This window comes from Selaginella moellendorffii, unplaced genomic scaffold (genome assembly GCF_000143415.4).
Source record: "Selaginella moellendorffii unplaced genomic scaffold, v1.0 SELMOscaffold_0, whole genome shotgun sequence".
NCBI lineage: Eukaryota > Viridiplantae > Streptophyta > Lycopodiopsida > Selaginellales > Selaginellaceae > Selaginella > Selaginella moellendorffii.
In genome coordinates, this window is record NW_003314261.1 from 306,812 (window position 1) to 331,301 (window position 24,490).

The window sequence follows — 24,490 nt, forward strand, 5'->3', positions numbered from 1 at the left end:
TTCTTCTTCTACCTTTGCAATCGTATGGCATCACGCTCACAAGAGGGGAATGTGGATATGGATAGATGGAAAGAAGGGATTTATACTCTCATCCATACACTCGAATAATGCGCACCCATACGTGACGGGCATGACGGGCGTAGTGGGTGGCGGTTGCCTTGACCGCGAACACAAGGGATATTCCGTGCCCGCGACGCAAGGAAGGCAACGTGGGGGTGGCTGGTTGGCATTTAATAGGGGCGGGTCACATGCACATGTCATGAGCAACCCAACATATATATGTAAATAAAAAGTATGACATGACATGGCCACTGGCCACTAGACACACGTGTTGCCCGGCCCCACCAATCACACGTGGGGATGGAGCGCTACGACGTACTCGACTTGGTATGGCCCACACTATGGTATGCCACATGGTAATGGTGGCGAATCTAGTAGCATATGCCTCAACGTCCCAACAAACAAACGAATATGCCTTGGAATAATCATAGGCCAATAATCATACTTAGCCGACGACGAGCCCACCGCTTGGAGTGAGCCAGTTGTGGCGGAGCATCCCATTTCCCTGCGGCGACACCACCTCCTCGGGGCAATCTAGTCTCGGCCCGGCGAGCGAGCGGTAGATCAAGCACTGGATTGGATCCCGGCGCGTGCACTCGACATTGCGGTACTTCTCCCCGCCCAGCACGTCCAATTTCCCGTAGTCGTCCATCCTGAATCCCTGGATCCACATGAGCTTGAGGTCCTCCATGCATCCCACGCCGCGCAGCAGCCCATCGTCGGTGAAGGGGCAGTCGCGGATCTCCAGCCGCTGGAGGCGCTTGCAGCCCCGCGCGATGGCCAGGAAGCCGGCATCGCTGTCGCCACAGCAGCCGAGGAGCAAGGCCTTGAGGTTTGCGCCGCGGTGGCCGATCCGGACGAGGCCGTGGTCGGACAGCGCGCCGGGGCGGACGTAGATGCACAGGCGCGACAGCCGGTGGCAGCCGCGCATGAGCTCGTCGAAGCCGGCGTCCAGCGGCAGCTCGGTCATGCTGCTCAGATCGTTGGCCTCGGTGAGGATGAGGCGGAAGTCGCGGAGGTCGGGGCAGCCGCTGCCCACCGCGGCCAGAGCCTGGTTGGACATGTCCGCGACGTAGATGGCCAGCTTCTCGAGCTTGGAGCAGCCGCGAGCCAGGGCCATGAGACCCGTGTGTGACACCGAGGTCCCCTCGTCGTTGTGGTCCTCGATCCGGACCTTGCGAAGATCCTTGCAGCATTCGCCCACAATGGCCAGGCCTTCATCGCCGATGACTGTCCGCACCTGGTTTTCCCGTCAACCATTGCCGCCATAGCCATGCATGCACGTACGTGACATGAGTTATGATCAATCACCGACTCTGTATACCTGAAGGTTTTGGAGCCTGGTACAGCAGCGGAGGAGGGCGTGGTGCTGTTCCGCCTCGATGGAGGTAGTGGTCATGAGATCCAGCTTGAGGAGCTGCGCCGCCACGGAGGTGTAGAGCGGGACAGGGATATCCCCCGAGATGCTGGTGAGATTTCTGGGTAGCAGCGCTCTCATTGTTTGCTGGCCTGTGCTGCTGGTGCTCTGATCGATCTCTTCCTGATCGTCTTCCTCTTGCGCGGTGAGGAAGATGCCCAGCTCCCGGAGCGATGTGGACGACGCCAGGGCCTTCCTCAGCCCATCGCCCAGCCCGTCCTCGCCCTCCACCAGCTTGAGGGACGTCAGGTTTGGGCACTTCTCGATGATGGTTCTCACGTCCTCCACGTTCACCTTGGAGATGCCAATGGCGAGCTGGAAATCGAGCACCTCGAGCACCCGGTTGTGGAGCGCCAGCTCGTTGAGCCACTGCCCGCCCTCGTCCGAGACGTAGCTGTTCTCCACGTAGAGCACCTTGAGGCACCTAGATAGAGTGGATCCAATTCAAATCAATCAGGAGCTATATCATCTTAGAGCTTACTTGCAGGATCCAGTGATGGCTCGCAGGCCGGTGGTGGAGAAGCCGGAGCAAAAGTCGAGCTTGAGCGTCTCGAGGCTGGCGGCGTAGGCGGTGGCGACGGCGGAGAGGTCCTGGTCGCGGACTTCCATGCGGCGGAGATGGAGCGCAGAGAGCTGCGGGTAGGCGGGCCCAATGTTTTCAAGCCAGGGGTGGACATGACCCCCCCAGTTGTGGGGAAGGAGATCAAACTCGTAGGCCCTCGGCTTGGCCTTGAGCTTGAGGCTCCGGAGGTTGGGGAAGCGGCGAGTGAGCGTAGCGGGCGACACCGAGTAGACGAAGGCCACATAGACGTGCTTGCGCGTCTCCCTGTCCATGGCGTGCCACTGGCGGCACACCTCGGACATCGCCCGCCTCTCCGCGGGGCTGTCCACCATTCCAAAGATGATGCTAAGCACGCTCTCCAGCAGCAACGGATGCTCGCACACTTGATCGATGATGCTCGCATCGCCATCCCTGCTGTTCCTCTGCCTGGTCCTGCTGCAGCAGCTACGTTCGCCCATTCTGTGGCCTTCTCGGATCTGGAGCGCGCTTAGATCTAAGCTCTACATCGCCCTAGCTACAGTGCTGGACGAGACAGCGCCCAGTCTCCTAGATTCAGTCTAGCTGTACTCTACCTTGAATGGATCCATGGATCCAGCCTTCGAAGCTTCTCGATCTGCTGCTTCTCCGTTAGCGCGCGGAATCAGCCCAGCCCGACACTATCCCGTGGTTGACTCTGATATTCGATCTCGGATATGGCCACGTGGCACCTCCTATAACCACTGTGCTTCCCACCACACAAATTTAGGGTTCTTGACTAGGAGCGTTGACTAGCTCATACATGTGGAAGTGTTCTTCGTCTCTTTCTCCGCGCTTTTGGATACCAACGCCATCTTGGGTCCCTCCGGATCTCCTCCTCGCTCCTCTCTCTTGCCTGGATCGATCGCCCAGTTCGTCGCTATGGCTCGCGGCGGCCAAGGGATGCGGGATTGCCAAGGAGGTCGAGATTGGGAGGAATCTCGAGCTCCACAGGGGCGCCCAGCGATGGGGCCTCGATGCGATGGTGGCGAGTAACGCGCTCATCAGCATGTACGCGAAATGTGGGAGCGTGACGGATGCGCGCGTGGTTTTCGATGGCATGCGCCGGCGGGATGTGGTGTCGTGGACGGCTCTCATTCTTGGCTATGTCGAGTCCGGGCAGGAAGAGGTGGCGCTCGCCTTGTTCTCGCGATCGCGATCGAGAGGGGAAGGAGGCTCTGGCTCGTCGTATCCTTGTGTTCCAGATGCTCGCCTCTTTGTCGCGGCTTTGAAAGCTTGCACGAGTCTGATCACGAGAGAGGAAGAAGATGGTGCTGGAATTAATGACTGTGATCGCTACAGGATCCTGGAAACTGGCAATGCCATTCACCACAACGCAGTTGCCAGCGGCCACGCCTCCAATCTCTTCGTCCAAAACTCGCTGCTGGCAGTGTACGCCAAGTGTGGGAGCTTGGCGAGCGCGACCAGGATCTTCGAGGCCATGGCGGGTCATCGAGACGTGGTGTCGTGGAACTCGCTCATGCTCGGCTACGTAGACAGCGGCGAGCCACGCCTGGCATTGGACTTGTTTGCTCGAATGACGCAACGCTCCGTCGCCATCTCGCCGGACGCCAGGACTTTCCTCATCGCGATCAAGGCTTGCGCTGGGCTCGCAGCCGCCGAGGAGGGCGAGCTCCTTGCCGATGGAAAGCTAGCCAAGACGAAAGCGCTGGAATCGAGCATGGCGATTCACTCGCAGGCTCGCGCGTGCTCCCACACGGACATGTTCCTTGCCAACGCTCTGGTGACCAGCTATGCCAAGTGTGGGAGCCTGCTGGACGCTCGCGCGGCGTTTGACAAGGCTGTGTGTCACGACGTTGTCTCCTGGAATGCTTTGATCCTTGGCTGTGCCGAGAACGAGGAACCCGCGATGGCACTCGAGCTCCAGTCGCGAATGGAGGTTCCTTGCAAGCCCAATGCGCCAACCTTCGTGGCGGCGCTCAAGGCTTGCTCGATCATGGCCGCCAACGAAGATCTCGAGCCTCGCGACGCGAAGAAGAAGCAGCAAAGAACTAGAGCTGCTACACTCGAGCGAGGACGTGTTCTTCATTCCCAGATAGTTTCCTGTCGCTGCGAGGCAGACGTCTTCGTGGTCAGCGCGCTCGTTGACATGTACGCCAAGTGTGGAAGCATGGGCGATGCTCGGCGAGTGTTTGAGGAGACTTCCAGCCGCTCCAGGAACGTGGTTACTTGGAACTCGATCATACTGGGCTATGCCGACAATGGAGACGCGAGCTCGGCGCTGGAGCTGCTCGGCCGTATGGGTCTCGAAGGAGAGTGTCCGGCCCCGAATGCTTTGACGTTTGCTGCTGCTCTCAAGGCTGGTTGCGATGGTGCCGCCGGCTTGGAGACTGTCAAGGCGATCCACGCTCACGTAAGCCGGAGTGGAATGGAGGACGAGATCGTACAAACTTCGCTCGTCGATAGCTATGGCAAATGCGGTAGCATTGGCGACTGCGAGCTTGTCTTTGGTGGCCTGGTTCCATCCAGAAACTCCGTGACTTGGAACGCGCTCTTGGCAGGGCACAGTCGAGTGGGAGCTTTCCGCCGGACCGTGGAACTCTTTCATCAGATGCTGGAGGAGACAGTCCCGGTGAGCAGCGTCACCTTTGTGTGCCTTCTCACTGCTTGCAGTCACGCTGGCCTGGTCGACACTGGCCGCCGGTACTTCGAGCTCATGGTGTCCACCTTTGGAGTGAGTCCAAGCTTGGAGCACTACCACTGCCTGGTTGATATGCTTGGTCGCGCTAACAGGATCAAGGAGGCCGTGGATGTGGTCGCTGCGATGCCTTTCAAACCCACTGTTGTCACTTGGACGACTGTTCTAAGCGCCTGTTGGAAGTGGAGAGACGTAGAACAAGGAAGGATGGCTTTTGAGAAGTTGGTGAGGCTGGACGGGAGGGACGATGCAGCTTGTTTGTTGATGGCAAAGCTCTATGGAAGCAAAGGAATGTGGGAGGAGCAACTCAAGATACAAGCCTTTAGCTGCAGAGAGATAGATAGCAATGCTCAGTATCATGGGTGATAACGCAATTCCGGATAAGTATTTGTGAAAACTGACAAGACGAAATGACCCTGGACGGGATAGCAAAATTCCCGATAGAAACTACAAGCAAATGGGGAAAACTGTCATACACCTCATCACGATCCAATGTAGAGTACTGGGACCAGTCCACTGATTTTGCCATCTCGCCCAGGCTTCTTCTTTCGTACCTGTATATGCGCGTTAGCTGTGGGCTGATAAGGTTTGAACAAACTTACGTGATACCAGCCGTCCACTTCGTATTCGATTTCCAGGTCCTCGCCAGAGACTATACTTAACTGCACGGCAGTAGACTTGATTAGCACTTTTGTTCAAAGGTGTACCTTGCTGACGTACCTCCTCGTCACCACCCGCGGTGAAGTCGTATAAGGCTCTGCCGGACTGAGTCCCGTCTTGAAGGGATGCGTGGCTGGGATTCTCCGACGAAAAACTGTCCTGCCTTCCAAATCTAGATTGCCAAGATTCCTCCTGTAGATTTCGCGGCAACGTCAGTAAGTACAGATTAAGAGTTCACAAACCTCGCTTCTTGAAGGTTCGTCTTCGTTGAGTGAAGATAGTGTAGAAGGTTCAGGCCTTGGCTCCTCCTGCGTCCGAACCCAAATTTTCAAGGTGAAACTCAAAATACAAAGTCATACCCATCTTTGTTGTTGGCCGAACCCAGGTGCTGTGGGATTGTTGAACAGAGAGGGATATCTGGTACTGCCATAGCGTGACGACGCAGATGTTTCGAAAGATGCTGTTGACTCTGGGGAGGAAGACCCAGAGGAACGATCATCTACAGTCTGGGGGCACGTATTTAGTTAGTGACTGCCACACATAAAACTGCAAATGGCAAACCTCATCGTCCGATGCCTCCAGCAGCGTTTTCGCCCACATGTCGTCGTAGCTGATGGACTGTCGAGCAGTCGGATTCTCCTCCACTTCGGGAGCATCTGTACCCTTTCCACCAAGAAAGTCGTTTACCTGAAAACATAAACGCGGTCAGAACCATACAAGACGAAAACTGGACTTCTTCGTTAACCAGATCTGCCGCCCGAGGACTCGGAGTCCATAAAGTATCCGAAACATTTGGTTTGTCTTCTTCTATTTGAACTGGAGGATACTCGGGTTGCGCTCCAGCGTAGGGAAGCAAGTCCGCAATGCCTGTCGCTACAGCTGGATCATTATACCCAGTAGCAACATCGATGTGATGCCTTTTGCAATAAATATCTATCAAATTCGCGCTGCTTGCCACGAAAGCGTTAGTCCCCAGAGATACAGATAACTGAAACATACCTTGTGGGGCCAAGAGGCAAGTATTTTGATCGAGGAACAAAACAAAAAAGAGATACTAGATCTAGTAACCTCTCGTGAGTTTCATAAAGTACCCGTAGCTCATCATCGCTCCATTCTTGCTTTGCATTGTCATGTTGTCGCATATCCCTGAAACAGCACCTATGAGTTGCGTAAACACCAAACGAAAGCAGATACATACTTGATAAGCTGATCCTGAGCCTTGTACATTTCATCTAGCACCCGAAGCATTGGAGCGAGTATTGAGCTGAGACCTGTGCCACTAGCGCCTTGGTCTTCACCGTTGCTCACGTGCAAGTCGGAAAATTTGTCCAATGCATGTCCTTTAGCAAGTGCATCCAGAAACTCGTAGATTTGTAGCCTGTAAGGCTCACCCGACCTTATAGCGATCGTGATCAATGCTTGCGCGGCAACGATTCTCACCTGGTCAAGAACGATGTCGATCAAACGTTAGTAATAAGGAAGAAAAGAAACTAAGAACGTGTACCTCCCAGCTGCCACTTGAGGCACATCTTTGGAGGCGGGTCAAAGCCCCGGCAAGCGTAGGATTTCTGGAGCTTGCAGCAGCCACCATTTTGTCTCCATCCAGCATCATCAACGCTGTTCCTGGAGGTGTTTTAGATTCCCATGCGTACTCTGCTGCAGCGTAGTTGGCATTCTCACCCAGAAACCACACCTGAGTGACGCAGTGTCAACTAGAGTCAAAAAGGATTTTCCATACCGCAGCCTGAACAAGTCGCAGAAGTGCTGTTGCAGCCTTTGGATCAAATGCAGATATTCTGTCCAGCAAGGAAGAGGACTTCATCACCACTGGTGCGGGCGGTGGAAGGTCCAGTACAATAGTGACAGCCTCCAAAGCGGTGTGCTTTCCAGTTGGGCCACAACCAACCAGACATGTCTACAAAAGTAACGAAGGAATATAGACAATGCACAAAACTCAGTGCTAACCTTCCAAAGAAGCTGCAAGACGTCCGCATCAATTTTACCAGGTACTTTGGTTGCGAACAGCCGTGAAATGTCCAGTAAGATGACTGCCATGTCAGGTGTGGCCTGGAAACAACCGGTCAGTAAAATGCAAAATCCGAAAGTCTTTGGATAACCTTGAAACGAGCATGCAATGTGAGTAGTATATCACTCAAAAGCGATGCAGGCCATGACGGATCAGAGAGCTCGCCCGCTATTATAGACTTTAATTCCTCGACGGATTCGTCAGGTCTTTGCATCCAGATCATGGCTTTGATGGCAGCTGCACGCACATAGACGCATTCACATGCGACAGTGGTGCGTACAGCCTCCATCAACGAGGACAACATGCTGGATATAGTTTCTCTTGCAGAAGAAAGAGATGAAACTTTCGACCGACCACCTGCAAGGGTCTTGAGTTGTCATCCATACTCATACTCAGGTGATTACCTTCAGCATCTCCCACATCTTCAGTTAAACCATTCTCAATGAAGCTCTCGGGGTAACTGTCTTCGTTTACGGATACACCGTGCGTAAAGGCTGCCGCTCGACTTCTTCCTATTTCCATGATAATCCTGGCAGCAGCATGAAGTACGGGTCTTGAATGGCTCCGAAGGGCAGATTCCAGCCTGCATCAAACGTCATCTGGTTTCACTTGCAGACAACAAAAACGTTACCTTCTCATAACCAGCTTGATGAGTGCTTGAGGTCTTCGAGGTCTTGGCATGGTTCGATCTCTAGGTAGCTTTGCAGGTTGTCCATCCTGAGAACCTCCATCCTTAATAGGAGAATTGTCTTTCAGTGGATTGAAAGAAGTATCCGGAAATCTCAAAATTGCAGATGCCAAAACTGTCCATCCATTTGCACGTTCTGCAGAACTGTAGCAAGAATCAATAGAATGTCTAGCTAACATCAAAAGAGACTTCAAGTCTTGCCTTTCAGTGTTACTAAATTTCCCCAAAATGCAGCTGATTGCTTCAAAGCAAACTCTTTCACTAGGATCCAGAAGAAGCTGGTATAATATAGTAGTGAACTGAGATCTGAGATCCGGTACTTCTGTAGAAAAGAACACAATGGGAGTTCGGAAAACAAAGATAATAAAAGGAAACCCAAACCATCTAATACGCGAGCTCTCGAAAGTACGTAGCAAAGTCGAGCGAGGTATACACGGGCCATAACATCATGAATTTGCAAAACCTCCTGTAATGATCCTATAAAGAAAAAAACAAGAAAAAAACGACTGGTTGAGCAAAATTTCAACTTCACTCCATATAGACTCACCTCCTGCAAGTGATAGCTTTGCTACAAGAGAGAAAATTAAAATTGTTAACTTCTAACATCATGAACCCGGGATCTTACCGACAGCCATTGCGACTCCGTAAGGATCCCTCGGCGCCATTTCTGAGACCATTGCCAAGGCATGTCTCACTCCCACGGGATCGGCACACGCTATCCTGCAACAAATCATGGCTTAAGCGTTGCCTTTGAGAACGTCTGAATGTTTACCCTTGTACGGCACGGTGCAAGAAAGCGGGATTCCCTTGGTCTATTGGAAGCTTTTGCAAAGCACTCAGCGCGGCATATTGTAAGTTGCTTCGTAAAGCAGACTGAGACAGGCATCGTTGTATAAACTGGACACTAACAGTGAAGCTACTCACCTCTCTATCCAAAGTTTGTCGACCAAACATTCCCCTTTTCTTTCGTATTTTCCCTGCATCTGCAACCTGAAAACAAAACCGTTCGATTAAAACTGCACAATGGTCGCTCATTACCTTGTCCAAAATGCCAAAAACAATCTCGTACAACTTTGTCACGACATCCTCATTAGTTGAAGCGCAAGTCAAGGCCTTCAATGCAGCAATCCGCCGGGGGTGAACTGTGCTGTGGCACATTAGAGCATTGAAGGAGTAGAAGCAACACAGAAGAAAGAGAGCAAGAGTTAGCAACACGTACCGGCAGGATCAGGGGTGGACGCCTCGGCAGCCAGAAGTTCAATAATACGAGGAACTACATCGGCTCTTGTCACACCTCCCGCAACACTCATGTCCGCTAGAGCATCCCAATTGGGAGTTGGAATGCCGCCTCCAGGAACAACACCGTGCGAATCAGCTTCCCCAAGTATTCGTGAGAGGAAGTAGTAGACATATCTCAAAACTTGCCGATCATCAGCTTGTTGGTGGAGCTACAACCAAGCAAGACACAAGTTGGAATTTCTAGACAAATTTCTAGACATACCATGATCAGAGATGGCGCTAGTGACGGATCCACTGAGCTATACACAGCGAGCTTGGGAAAGACGTGATTGACGAGCTGCCTTTGAGGTGCTTTCTATTTGGCCAAGGAGAGAGTAAGTCGCTAGAGAAGAGAAAAAATTTGAGCGATACCTGATCCGACGTCGCTGCGAGCTCGTGCAGAGACCTGGCGAGCTGGGAATATGACAACGGCTGCAAAACAACACGGAGGAAATCCTCAAAAATCTCAAATCTCGCAGCAATGAGGCAGATCTTACCTTCTTCTGCTTGGGAGCGATTGTCTTGACTGGAGACGGCAAAATCTTGCTAGGCGATAGCAAGCCATCGCCGGGCAGCTGCAATAAATTGGGCAAGCTCGACTTTTTGAAAGATCTGCGCCCGGCAGTGAAGCCTCCACCCGAGCCCGACGACGCCGAGGAGGGAGCAGGGGATGGCGCGACTGGATCCGCCGAGATGAGATCCATGAGCGACGACGATCCTCCCCCGGCGCCAGCATTCTGCTGAGATCCCGCCATGGCCATAAACCCTAGAAGAGGAAGATTATCCAGGCATATACCTTTCCCAAAAGGTAAAAAGTAACAATTAACTTTATTTAAATAGCAGCTCACGGCGGCAAAAAATGGGGGTATAAACAATAATATTGGGAAGGCTTGTGGCTGTGCTAGGGGTGGGTTGGTAGATATGGTTTATGAAATATTTTTGCTGATGTTAGTCAGTGCCAGTGCCAGGGTGCCATCTTTTCTTAGTTAGAAAAAATTCCAGTGAACAGGGTTTCTTGAATCCTTGAGGGGAAACTTGTGAGGGGAAAAGTTCCAATGAATAGGGTTTTTTAGTGAGGGGATTGTGATTGGGAATCATGTGTGCATCTGATTGAGGGGGTTCATTGAGTCCTTGTTGGGAAGTCTAGTATTTTTGCTAATGTCATGCTTTCAGATTCTTAGAAGAGCTTGCCGCACAATTGACCATGTGGCAAAATATCCATTAGTGACATAGGCCAATTAGAGTGAGTTGAAAGAAGATGGCTTGCAGATCCTCAACATGTGTGCCTCTAGTGCTAAAACTACATAAGTCATCCATGTAGATCTGCAAAGAGTGGAGCATCAAGTCATGAAAGGCAAACTTCATGATCTACTAGAATGTCGCTGATGCATTCACAAGGCCAAAAGGAAGGACTCTATATGTGTGGATGCCCCAAGGTGTGTGGAAGGATATCTTCACTTTGTCCAGCTCAAAGATTTGCACCTGACTGTAGCCACTAAAACCTTTTATAAAGGAGTAGATCTCATGACTAGCTATGGCATTGAGAATGTCGTCAATGAATGGTGTCGAGAAGTAGTCATGCAACATAGCTTTGTTGAGGTCTCTGAAATCCATATAGACTTGGATGTTGCCATTGGCCTTCCTCACTAGAACAATTGAGCTAATCCACTCTATTTCTCAATTGAAAAGATGAACTTGACATTGATAAATTCATGATTTCAGCTTTGACAACCGAAACCAGCATGGGACTGAGACATCATGGAGCTTGCTGCAATGCTCAAGCATCCTCATGGAAGAGAATATGATGCACAGCCACCTTTGGAGAGACTCCTCACAGATTTGTATAATGCTATGCAAAGACATTGTTGTAGTCAAAGAAAGGTGGCACAATTGCTTATATTCCACTTGAGTGACTTCATCTCGAATAAAGATGAATTATGGTGAGGATCCAGGAGTGGCCAGGTTGAGCTCAATGAGGCTGGTGTCAGCCACAAAAGCAACCATGTTGATCTCCACCAAATTGATAAGAGCCTCACAATCAAATGGTGAAAGCTTGCTCTCATCAAGTATCTCTTGTATGAAGAAGGTAGTAAGACTCTACTTTGCCAAGGCATTAGCAGCCACATTTTGCTCTCTGGAGATGTACTGAAGTGTCAAAGAACTGAGCTATATTAGTATGTGTTAAAGCTCCTTATGTAATGGAAGATGTCATGAAATTTTGAGCTAGAATCCACTATATATGTGTTGGCATGCAAAGTTGGAGTTTGTCTTGATTGCTAGGTGTTGTAAACCACAACCAAGAGCCTCTTGGACACCAACTATAAAAGCTCTTTACTTTGTTTCATAAGAAGACTTCATATGGAACTCTTTCACTTTGTGTTTTTGTTACTTGCTCTTGCACACATTGAGAATGGCATTGACTTCATATTCCTCTTCCCCTTGGATAACCTTAGGTAAAAGTTTTACTTGGTCCTTGTGAAGAAAATCCTCAAAATATAATTTAAATAAGTTTATATAGAACACAGGGTGCACCTTCCCTATCTCTTAAGGAAGTCAAAGGCGGTAAGCCACTTTATCAATTCGTGCCTCAATTTTGTAAAGCTCACGAACCTACTTAAAGAACTCAAGATCAATTCATTTCTAGAAATACATGTATTTTTACCTTTGGGTCAACTTCCGCCTAATTCTAATTGGTAGTCTTAGGTTCTTGGTGTTCATCTACACCTTCTCCCCAGGTTAGAACTTTACATTTCAATGCTTTTGGTTTGCATATTTAATTTGCCTTTGTTGAGCCCGTTCCAAGGAATCCCTCACTAGATTCCAAATGTTAAGCCTTTCTGCCATGAATGCCTCCACTGCAGGTAACTTTTCATAATACTCAGTTATTTCGAGTTCCACAAGACCTTCAATAGCTTGCCCATTAATGATTTCCCATAGACTCACCTCAATACTTGAATATAGTGAGTTGTTATAACACATTTTCATAAATCCTAAATGACTTACCCAATCGGTTTGGTCTCTAGAAACATAGTATTGTAAATAATCCTCCAGCTACCCTTTCCATTTGTTTATTTATCAAGAAGTGTTATTGCCATCAAACTTGACTTAATACCTAATATCTATTTATGGGTGATAAGTTATGTTGAATTTCAACTTAGTGCGATATTGTTCCAGAAGAGTTTTCTAGAACCTACTGATGAAGATTTTATCTCGACTGAGATAATCTTTTTTGGCCTTCCCCACACTTGAACCACTTATTTGAAGAATAGTTTTGCCACACCTTTCATATCCACTTCTATTATGGTGGGTATGAAATGTGCCATCTTCAAAAACTGGTCTACCACCACGAATATTGCATTAAACCCCTCGTTTCGGGGGAGTCCTATGATGAAGTGCATTGTAAAACATTTCTACGGACAATCTGGAATTGGAATGCTTTGTAACAAGCCCCCACTAGCTTTAGTCACGGCTTTGACCTGCTGACATATTAGACATGTCTTTACATAGTCTTTGACGTCTTTAGCCATATCTAACTAGTGATATTTCCTCTTGAGTAAGCTATTGTCTTAGGCATTCCACCATGTCCTATAAGAGGTCCATCATGACATTATTCTAAGGCTACTTTCCTTAGTTCCCCTTTTAGAACATACATCCTCGTTTGTTTATAATAGATGAGTTTATTGCGTTCCGTATAACCTATTTTCTCTTCCGTTGGCAGCTCACATATTTGGTGAGCTTCCCGTGCCTCTTGGTTCCTTAGCAACACTTCTTGTGCTAAACTATTGTTCACATATGCTGTTCACACATCATCCCAAAAGGTTGTTATCTGTAGCACACTTTATCTCTCTCCCCTTAAGCCAACTGGAAAAGAGGCAATTGCTTAATGAGAGAGCCCTTAGTGGCTATTTTATCCCTATTTATCTCCCAAGGTTCCAAGGATCCATGGTAACAATATATTTAAATCTCATCCCATGATCACATGCACTACACTCACCCCCCTTTTAGAGATGTCAATGTGTTAATTAACTAGTAACTAGCAACTCCTATTGAGCCAAGGGAAACCAACACCTCCATTTCCATACTGAATCTACCAATTCTTCAATTGTATAGACCAATTATTCCATGTAAGGCAACTAGTCATCCATCCGTACTACATATTTAAACCGTATATACATATTAAACATATAAAACGGTATTAAACCATACATCCATACATCCATAAAATAGCCACTAAAGGGCTCTCTCATCAAGCAATTACCCTTTTTCCAATTGAATTAAGAGGAGAGAGATAAAGTGTGCTATATATGGTATCAGAGCAAATAACACAGATTCGATTCCCATTAATTAGTGGCTATTTAATTAGAGTATGGGTGGATGTAACCGTATAATACATATTAAACCGTATATTAACATTAAACGGTATTAAACCATACAATATGTATGGATGTAACCGTATAAACATATTAAACTGTATATTATATTTTTAAATAGCCACTAATTAATGGGAATCGAATCTGTGTTATTTGCTCTGATACCATATATAGCACACTTTATCTCTCTCCTCTTAATTCAATTGGAAAAAGGGTAATTGCTTGATGAGAGAGCCCTTTAGTGGCTATTTTATCCCCATTTATCCCCTAATGTTCTAAGGACCCATAGTGACAGTATATCCAAATCTCATCCCATGATCACATGCGCTACATCGTTTTGGATATTGCCAACTTCAAGCTCATTTTTTGACTTAGAACATCTGCCACGATGTTGCTCTTCCCAAGTTTATACAGAATCTTGCAATCAAACTTGGCAAAAGCATTAGCCCACTGATCTTGTTTCCCTCTCAAGTCAGGCTGTGACAAGAAGTATTTTGTTGCCACATTATCCGTGTAAACTTTGAAGTGTCTCCCAAGGTAGTATCGCCACTCTTTGAGCACCTTGACCACCGCAAACAATTCCTTCTCTTAGGCAGGCCACTTTCGCTAAGCCTTGTCTAACTTCTTCAAGAAGAACGTTATTGGATGATTGTTTTACTTCAAAATTGTGACTAACGCAAAGTCTGAAACATCTGTTTCTACCTTAAAATCATTACCAAAGTCTCGTAATGCCAACATAGGAGCCTTCCTCAACTTCCCCTTGAGGTGGACAAATGTCGCTTTGCATTCTGCAGTCCATACTATCTTCTTTTTTCCCGTTTGATCCATTAAAGACAAAGTTACTCTCAAATAGTGTTTGATAAACTTTCAGTAGTAGTTGCATAGCCCCAAGAATACCCTTCACTTGTGTACATTCGATAGTCATTCCTATTCCTAGATTGCTTGGATCTTTTTAGAATCCACCTTGAGCTTGTCTTTGCCCACCACATGTTTGAGAAATTTTACCTCTTGTTGAGCAAAGTTATATTTGCTCTCTTTAGCATACAATTAGTGTTTCCTTAGTTTCTCAAACACCTTTGTCATGCTCCTTTAGTGTTTTGCTATAGATCAAGATGTCGTTAATGTAGACGACCACGAAATGATCCAAGTAGGGTACAAAAATGTGGTTCATCAGCACTGAAAATGTTGCTAGTACATTGCACAGCCCAAAGGGCATCACTAAAAACTCAAAACTTCCATACCTTGTTTGACAAGTTGTCTTCTCGACATCTTCCTTTGCTACCTTGATTTAGTAGTATCTTGACTTTAGGTCAATCCTCGAGAAGTATTTTGCATTTCCCAACCTATCGAACAAGTCCTCAATCCTTAGTAAAGGGTATTTGTTTTTTTTTGTATACTTGTTGAGCAACTAATAGTCTATGCATATGTGCATAGATCCATCTTTCTTTTTCACAAATAACATTAATGCACCATATGGTGATTTTCTCAACCTAATATACCTTTTTCCACCAACTCCTCCAGTTGGCACTTGAGCTCTTCGAGTTCCCTTTTGTTCAACCGATAGGGGGGATGAACCACTGCCTTAGCACCCTCAACCAGCTCAATTTTATGTTTTATTGGTTGTGCGGGGTAACCTTGCCGGTAGCTCCTCCAACATGGTATCTTGGAATTGGTCCAACACCCACTAGATCACTAAAGGTACTTCTTCTATTCCTATCTTTTTGTCACTCCTCATCGAGAGTAAGCATAAAAATGTTATATTGGTTCCTTTAGTGAGTTGTCCTTTCATGGACACCAGGTTGAAGTAGGAGTCTTTGGCTTTGCATTGCCTTACCTTTAGATCTTGGGCCTCCACCCTAGATTATTCTCCCCAGGCATTTGCTAGTACTACAAGGTTCCTACCTTGTCCATGCATGGCTGCCACAAACTGATTGAACTAATCCATCTTGAAGATCACGTCAAATCCCGCCATGTCCAAAATAGTGAAATCTATGTCTGTCCCTATTTCAACTCTTGTTTGTCAAAGTACTTCATCAGTACTTTGGCTACCTTGAACAAACTCTATAGTCCTTAGTTCGCCTAATTATTGCACCGTTAGTCCGGCTTGTTAGACTATATTTGCAACCATAAAATTATCTAAAGCACCCGTGTCAATAAGAATCTTAACAAAGCTACCTCCAAGCTTCTTTTGGAGGGTTAGTAAATGCCGCAAACAACTCTTTACCAAAGTTGCTTATGTAATGAGTAACTTTGAGCTAGGGACTGAATCACATACTTTAGTTTGGTTTTCATCTGACTTAATGGTTATATTGACTTTGGCCTTCTTCAGGTAGGGACATTTTCTTGAAAAGTGTCCTTCTTCACCACAGTTGAAGCCATACTTGCATCCCAAACATTCGAACGCAACCAGATTCGAAATGGTATCGAACGTTTAATACCCATTTAGCTTTTTTTCGAATGGGTATAATGGTTTTCAGTTTTAATATAATTAAAAAATAATTAACTGTTACCAAACAAAGTTTAACATAATATAATATAGGTTTAATCTAATCTTTATCCTCCGAATCTAGAACATCATCACCACTAGTGCCGTCGTTATCAGGTTGTTGAAGAGGTTCTTCAACAACCTCCTGAAGTGCAAGGATCCTTTGCCACTGAGGCTCAAGCTCAAGGTTATCAAGATCATGCTCAATAAGCCTCAAACTCCCGGACTTGATCTTCTATATGACACACATATTTGTATGCACAAAAACTAGCTTCTCTGAGTTTTTGGAGAGCAGTCGAGACGTCCTCTTCGTCTGGATCATGCTCCATGAGCTCCAGTTTCACTCGCATGGTGAAGCACAAACTGGCTGACTCAAGATCTGTAAGGCAAGCCTTTGAAGTTCTGGTGTGCCTGCACCAAAGTTGCTCCACCAACTCACCGGGTGTTTCCGGTTCTCCATCTATACAAGAGAATCAGTCTAAAAAGTTGACAAACAAACAATTTATATGCACTTGCTTTGCTGCCTTCGAAGAGAACAAACGGCCAAGTTGTTGACAAAAACTCTGAAACTCGTGTAGCAGCTTGTGTTGAAGTCCTCGATCTCCTTTGCAATACAACTCTAGGTACTCCACAAAATCTTTCTGAGCCTCCTGGTCGAGAGGGAGATGAAGAAAAGTTGGGTTCAGAACAAAAGCAGCTCCATGCAAGATCGAATGCATCTGGAACCAACGAGCTGCTTTCCAACCTCCCTCGCCATGATCCTCCATCATGAACCTGTTGATCTCCTTGACCTCTTCCTCGGCTAAAATCCCAGTCTCAACAGCCTCTGAAAGCTTCTCATTCATCTGGTCCATAGCCTCGAAAATGAGACCGGAAGTTGCCCCCTCCCGGTCTGCAAGCTTCAAGACCTTGAGGAGCAGTCCAAGCAGCACCAACAAGTGCTGGCACCTAGTCTAAAAAGATTTCGGAGTCTCTTCTAAGATCCAAGTTCAAATGCGCTGGGCTTTGGCGGTCTTTGTGACGTCCAATTGCCGCCACTCGGAGCTCACAACCATCTCCTTCAATGCCTCCAAGGTTGTCAGATTCAGGAGCTGAGACATCACTAGAAACATGTAAGCAAACCTTGTGCTTGCCTGCTTGATGAGATCTTGATTGCTCAGCTTCCGAAACAAAGCTAGAACACGAGGTTTTTTGGTGATAAAAGTTACCACCTCGTTGCAGCCTTTCACCAGTGGTTTTACCCATGACAAGCTCCCGATGTCTTTGAAGAGAAGGTCCAAGACATGGCACACACACCGGCTGTGGAGAATGTGAGGATACTCAGCTGTCATGAGTTCTCCCATCTGCACACAGTTTGATGCATTGTTGGTGATCACTTGAACAACATTTTCTTCACCAACTTCTTGAATCACTTTCTTCAGCTCAACCCAAATCCACTCTCCTGTCTTTGTCTTGCCCTTGGAATCTACAGACTTCAAGAAAACCGAACCCTGGACGTTGGAAGCCATGAAGTTGATCAAGGATCGGCTACGGTTGTCAGACCAACCATCGGTGACGATGCTAACTCCATATCTTCTCCACCCCTCACGGATTGGATCAAGTCGAGCATTGACACTATCATAAAGCTTCTTCAGCTGTGTACTCCACAGCTTCTCATATCCCATCATCTATGCAAGAGCTCCAAGACCAAAGTCAATAGTAGCTTGAAGCAACTTCCTTAGATTTGACCTCCAAATGGTGTTGAAAGCGATATTTTCAATATAGAAGAACTCGGCCATGGCATCATCCAGACATTAAACCTTTGCAGACTTCATCATCTTTCGAATGTCACCATCCAGCACCGGTGCAGCACTTCATTTAAGACTACAGCTCCCGGAAAGTGGAATGCTGCTGTTGCTCACCTTGCCTAGCCCTCCGGTAGCCCCACCACTTGCCCCACAGCTGGCACCACTGCTCACCTCACCGACCTCAGTCTCGTGAGTTAAGGCAAGTCTCTCTTGGGGACTTGTTGCAATCATGGAGCTCTTTGTGAGCTCCACACGATTAAAAGATGCCCAAGCCTTGTTGACCACCTCTAGTGGCACCTGTCCTGTACAAATCTCTACATTCCTTCCTTTCACACCCCCAAGGTGAGTGCGAACTTGTTCAGCTGCGCTGGTGTAAGTATTCGAGCAATACTTACACTTCCATGGACTCACGCTATGGCTTGTCTCGGATGTCAGCCTCAATTTCAGAACATGAGCCCAGCTCCAGCATGGCTGCCTTCCTCCCCCATCCCGGACTTACCTCAATGCTTCCGGATCCCGCAAACCCTGACTTTACATGAACCCTAATCCTAACTAAAAGAAAGTATATTCTTTAGGGTTTTTTAAAAATATTCTTGGTGTTTAAACACCGTATTATACGCACGTTTTAAATGGCATTTTTTATTAATTGTACCCGTTCGAATGCAAGTATAGTTGAAGCATATGTTGTTTCCCACACTACTAGCTAACTTAACCTTCTTATCCGTGGATTTATCCTTTTTCGCTTGACTCCCCCATATACTTGCTCATTGGCCACTGGATCTGCCTTTCCAAAACCTTAAAGACTCATTTTTAGAAAAACTCTTCTTGAATTTCCTTTTGCCGTGTGTCCCTCTTGGTTTGGTCTTTTTGCTAAATGTGGATCCTGACCCCGTTGTGTTCCCCTTTTGTAGATATCATTGAAATGCACCTTAATAACTACATCCAATGCTTCTTTGTAGTTGGTTAGGTTTTAACACATCACCTCGTCTTGAGCTTAGGTCTGCAAACTTGATATGAAGGCATGGAATACATCCATATCACCTATGTCTGTGACAAGTATCTTATTTGCTATAAATGCATTCATATACTCTTGAATGGTTCCTATCTACTTCAGCCTACTTACCTTGTCCCTTAGGTGCAATGTAGCATTTGGAGGAACATAAGTTGCACGGATCCTCATCTTCATCATTTCCCAAGTGGCCACTTATCTTTTGTTAGCTTTTGTTATTCTCCACTAAGATTTAGCAATATTTGCCAAGTATGGTTTTGCATGTGGGACTTTTTCTGAGCTCAATAACTACAACGCTTGGAAGTAATCTTCTATATTATAAAACCAATCCTCCACCATCTTATAGTCATTCACTCCCTTGAAGGGTAGTGAGGGCTTTGGTTTGTACTTGGGAACTGTTTGAGAGACTAATTCCACTTTAGTTTGTTCAACCTTGTTCGGTTCCGCCTCAGTTCTTACTAAAGGGTCCACACCTTCTACACTACCAATATCTGCAATCTTTTGTTTTTTCTTCCGCTTTTCATCATGCTTTAGCTTGTGTATAAGAGTCTTTAGTAGGGATTGGTCTATGTCAATTGTCCTTTTAGAATGTCCAATTGAGCCTTGGATGATTAAATCTTACTATTGGACTCCTATTTGGAAGTTTCTTCAAACTTCCAAATACTAGAGTCCTCCTCATTGTGGATAACCATGAAGCGGAACCTAAACCCTCCATATGCCATGTGTCACCACATATTTAGAGGACAGTGTGTAAGCTCCTGAGTTTGGACTTCCCGGGAGGTCACCCAGCCCAGTACTATTCAAACCCAAAGACGCTTAACTCCAAATATCCCAAGACCCTTCACCACATATTTAGAGGACAGTGTGTAAGCTCCTGAGTTTGGACTTCCCGGGAGGTCACCCAGCCCAGTACTATTCAAACCCAAAGACGCTTAACTCCAAATATCCCAAGACCCTTAACCAATTGGAAAAGGGGGTGCACTCTTATTCATGGGCCCTTTCCCTCTATATTTGAACCCTAACGGATCGTCTCTCGAGTCGTTCCCTTTGGTTGCTTACACAGTGATGCAGAATTTGAGTTTCAGAGCCTTGGGCCACTGAATGAAGGAACAATGCTAAACTCCCAAGCATGGGGCCAAAGAGCAAAGGAACCGGACCATGGAGCAACTCTTGAGCATACAGCCCAAGGAGTGAAGGGATAGGAGTACGAAATGACTTGGAATTGTCCTAGAACATCCAACATCCCAATGCCAGGACCAATATGCAAAATGAAGTCAAACAGGATTTAGTGCTATTTCAGCATACTGGTGGCCTAGCACAATCACATGGGTACTCCACTAGCTAGCATGGTGTGGAACTTGGGCTTATGGGCTTAGACCCAAGCCGGATGCAGAACAAGGATAGGCATGCAAGCATGAGCTAGACTATGCCTCATGTTGGTTGGCCATACCTAACCTACCCACTATCCCTACTATACATTTGGAACCCCTCCCCCCCCCCTTAGGAACATATGTTTTGGGCTTTCACCCTAAGCCTCCTTTAGTACCAAGCATTAGTCTTTGGGACAAGTTTGAAACTTATTAAATATAGAATGTCCTTAGATTGCAAATTTGGACACGGGACGAACACCATTGTGTTCAGGACAATCTCTATATTCCGTAGATATGCCAAATGAGCAAATCTAGACACTTTCCATAAATAACATTTGGGACTGAAATGAGACTAACACAAAGGGGATCATAGCGAGGGTGTTTGGCAAACACAAAACTATCATCTAGCAATATTGAGGGACTAGTCTTAATACACAAGGGTTCTTGTCACTAGCCAGTGCAAGACATATTGAGATGGGAACTCCTTACCAGGCTAAGTATGATTAGCTAATAACACGTAGAAATTTCGTCTTTATGCTTGTCTGGTCTAAGTACACTTGAAATGCCCAGTTAACTCCACTATCACAAGAGGGATTGATAAAGGGTCCAGCAATACCGACCTTATGCCGTCGTGGCAGTAAGGAAAGAGTGTTCGTAAGGATTGGTTGACAAATAACTTTCAATACTCGAAGTCATATTCGTGACACTCTCCCCCCCTTAGGGAAGATCAACGTCCTCGTCGATGCTTACTCGAGTCTAGACCACTAGCAAAGAAACAACTCTAGAAAAATTTTATAGTGATCACACTATATAAGAAATGCATCAACTTAAATGAGTTAAGGTAACTTTTTTGTCTAACATGGATGCACTACTAACTTAGACACCTTCCAACTATCGCCGACAAGGAAATCACCAACGGAGTTAGCCACCTTTGTTACTCTGGGTGTCACCTAACTTACAAAAGTGTGATATGCCCCTGCCCACAAGGATATAGAAAGAGAAGCCAGAGGCCCCAACCCTCCTGAGCAAAGAAACCAAACCCATCGATAAGGTTTAAATAGATTATTGTAAATAGGCAGGTAGAGTTATTTACACGGTCACGCCCTTTTTATTGGAATAAGGAACATTGATAGAGGGGTGTGTGATGTGACCAATCAATAGTAGCTACCCCATGACTAAAGATTTCACCATACACATGAAGTGCCAAAGCTAGTCTGCTTATACTGGCCCAAACTCAAATATCAATAAATGGACAATATCAAAGTCATAGACAATGATATCTTAGAGATTTAATTATTAGTGATTAAAGCTTAGTATAGAACACAAAAGTATTCCAAGTAAGTTATTATCCGATAAACTAATATTTGAGTATAAAAACCACCAAAATCACTATCATAGGATTCACTATCCAACAAAATTCAATAGCAAATGTATCATCGAAGTAAACTCAATGATAACACATAACTACTAAATTTTGTAGATAGTATGCCAAACAACTTACCAAAGACAACTCAAAGAACACAAAGTATCATCAACTAGCAAGTAAAATGCTCGTGAATGTATCACCCAAAGGAAATAACATCCAATCTATCAGAACCAACTGTAGTAATAATTAATGGAATAGAATGAATATTGCAAGACCAACAAACACTCGTTCATGCTAACTATCGCACTAATTAATCTGAATAGATCCTAGTAAATAATACCAAATAACTAGAGTTGCCCAAGCAAACGTCAACAATGTCTTACTAATATCTCAAACCCAAGAGACTAATCTAGAGTAAACCACAAAGAATATGTGGTAATGCAAAAAGCCAAAAGCTATTAAAGAGAATAACTAACTATCATGTAAAATCATCAATCATCCTATCAATGAAGAGAAGCATAATCATCGTTGAAGAAAGAATTTATCATTTTAAAGAATAGCAAATCATTCTAGATCAACAATAATCAAATAAAACTTTTTATAAGGATAATAAACTATCCTAAATGATAGTCAATCATCACCAATGATTGCTAAATGCAAAAGTCAACTTCAACATCGAAGCTAACAAACCAAAATGCTTTCCCCAACAACTCTTAACAAATGGAATAATAAGCATAATAATTCAAAAAACCAAAAGCTCGAAGAAGTGTATAGCCAAGTCTTGCCTAGTAATGATCATGAGTCTCACATGAACTAACTTCAATGCTAAAGAAGAAATCATAGTACAACCATTAATATCTTCTTCAACACATCCATAAGCTAAACTTCATAATGCTAAAGTTGATGAAGAGCATATTTGCATCATTACAAAAGCTAAATATAATGAAACAATGCTCAACAAGTGATCATTAAACCGATCCTCCATGAATCCATCGATAATAAAATGTAACTCACTTTATAATAAGCACAAAAAGAATTATCAATGATCGATATATTCTAACTCAAATTCAACAAAGATTCAAACATTTCAATATCGATCATTAACTCTTCCTCTTGTAAAGCTAATATAGTTCATGATTAAATCACTTTTCAAGGAAAAGATAAAGCTCAACCCTTACTAAAAAATCTCATTTAGAACACAACTAATGCAATTTGCCATTCAGTTCATTTGAATTTCAATACAATTGCTAACTAGCAAATGCACAAATGTTAATAATACAGAGTTATAACTAAATCATCAACACTATCTTCATCAAGACTAATGAAACTCAATATAAATCATAAGGAGAGACATCTCATCTGAATCTTAATATCAACAATAAGATATTACTTCAATGCCACCGACACTAGGACAAAGCTAGTAGAAAACAAGAGTGAGCACCACTCAAAACACTCTAGCAACCAAGCTAGCCAAAATCGAAGATACCTTAGTTAGTATCTGAGACCAAACCTTCAACAAACTCAATTATAAATAATATATCATCAAAGAGTGAATCACCACATTTAAGATTCTATAAAATCCAACACCATAGATTAAACATAACCAAATGATATCGACAAAGGTGAAATCAATATGCCAACATGGAAAACCTATATAAGTCTAATGACACGATCTTTTGCAACACCATCTGGTAAAGCAAGCCCATCATTGCTAAATCATCATCGAGCGAAGCAAGTGTTAAATAATCTTTGACGAAGTTTACGAGCAATCACTAATTGTAGAGCAACCAATAATCACTTTTCAACTTTCTTTCATAAAACCCAAACACTAAACTCATGTTATCAAGTTATATACTTTTCCATTATAAACGTAATACCCCATATACGAGACATTGGCCCATGGACAAGCACAAACTAAATGACCACTCGAATCCAGCTCAACCATAATAAGCTCACTAATGCGTTTAGCCAATAGCTCTGAGCATGCCTTGAAGAGGCTAGCTATACATGATCAACACTTAGTAAAAACTAAAGTGTAAATCATAAGATGGACAAATATCGGTACACAACTTCCTTATAGACAAAGCTATAGCATGGATACCAACATCTCAACCTCAAACAACTAAGTTGAACATCATTATCCTCAACTAAAGCACAAAAATACCAAGACCAAGTCAAAATTAGTGAGAGCTCACTACTCTTATAAAGTCTTAACGAAATGCAAAGTGCAACCTATCACCATGCATAATGCTACAGAAGAAAGGCACAAGGGTCACCTTTCTAGAAAAATGCAACAACCATTTTTCTACATCAACTCCAAACTCTATCCAACTTAATTGCTTTAGCCCCAAAGATTTAACATCCCTTTTGGGTTACATCATACAAATTACCTACTAAGGTTTAAGCGAACTAAAGTCAACTCCAACCCCTTCACTAATTTGTATTGGCTTTTGAAAAAGGAATGGTTTTTTAGCAAAGTGATTGAAAGATCAACTATTGGAAAAGCTTAAGAAAATTTGTGGAAAATTTTCCATCCTATGATTCTCAGTTCAAGAATGCAAACTCTTAAGACTCAACCAACTTCCTCCTACTAACAACTTCACATAGGTTCACCTCAAACACAAATTCTCATGACTAACAATATGTCTATGTATTGAACATCTTTGCCCATTTTTCTGACATCTAACACCGACATCCGCAAAATGCAAAAATGAACATCCAAGGTTTGATCATAAAAA

General features: G+C 45.1%; 3 protein-coding genes across 3 annotated transcripts; 1 reads left to right on the forward strand and 2 right to left on the reverse strand.

Annotated features, from left to right (window-relative positions):
• Positions 1-456: 456 nt before the first annotated feature.
• Positions 457-2,718, reverse strand: LOC9633240 (coronatine-insensitive protein 1). The gene is made up of 3 exons (XM_002960671.2): positions 1,959-2,718; positions 1,385-1,901; positions 457-1,300 (listed from the first exon to the last, which is right to left on the reverse strand). Exons 1-3 carry the CDS (start codon positions 2,495-2,497, stop codon positions 506-508), a joined length of 1,851 nt encoding a protein of 616 aa, XP_002960717.1. The 5' UTR covers positions 2,498-2,718; the 3' UTR covers positions 457-505.
• Positions 2,719-2,817: 99 nt separating this feature from the next.
• On the forward strand, positions 2,818-5,079 carry LOC112346160 (pentatricopeptide repeat-containing protein At5g16860-like). The gene has a single exon (XM_024674425.1). It carries the CDS (start codon positions 2,818-2,820, stop codon positions 5,077-5,079), a length of 2,262 nt encoding a protein of 753 aa, XP_024530193.1.
• On the reverse strand, positions 5,080-10,129 carry LOC9633241. The gene is made up of 26 exons (XM_024669352.1): positions 9,863-10,129; positions 9,738-9,797; positions 9,589-9,681; positions 9,307-9,535; positions 9,126-9,229; positions 9,012-9,077; positions 8,860-8,960; positions 8,713-8,807; positions 8,635-8,655; positions 8,469-8,564; positions 8,289-8,409; positions 8,031-8,231; positions 7,804-7,982; positions 7,491-7,756; positions 7,339-7,440; positions 7,112-7,288; positions 6,878-7,066; positions 6,572-6,813; positions 6,373-6,519; positions 6,119-6,320; positions 5,935-6,060; positions 5,733-5,879; positions 5,616-5,681; positions 5,434-5,565; positions 5,316-5,375; positions 5,080-5,267 (listed from the first exon to the last, which is right to left on the reverse strand). Exons 1-26 carry the CDS (start codon positions 10,118-10,120, stop codon positions 5,196-5,198), a joined length of 3,552 nt encoding a protein of 1,183 aa, XP_024525120.1. The 5' UTR covers positions 10,121-10,129; the 3' UTR covers positions 5,080-5,195.
• Positions 10,130-24,490: the final 14,361 nt, after the last annotated feature.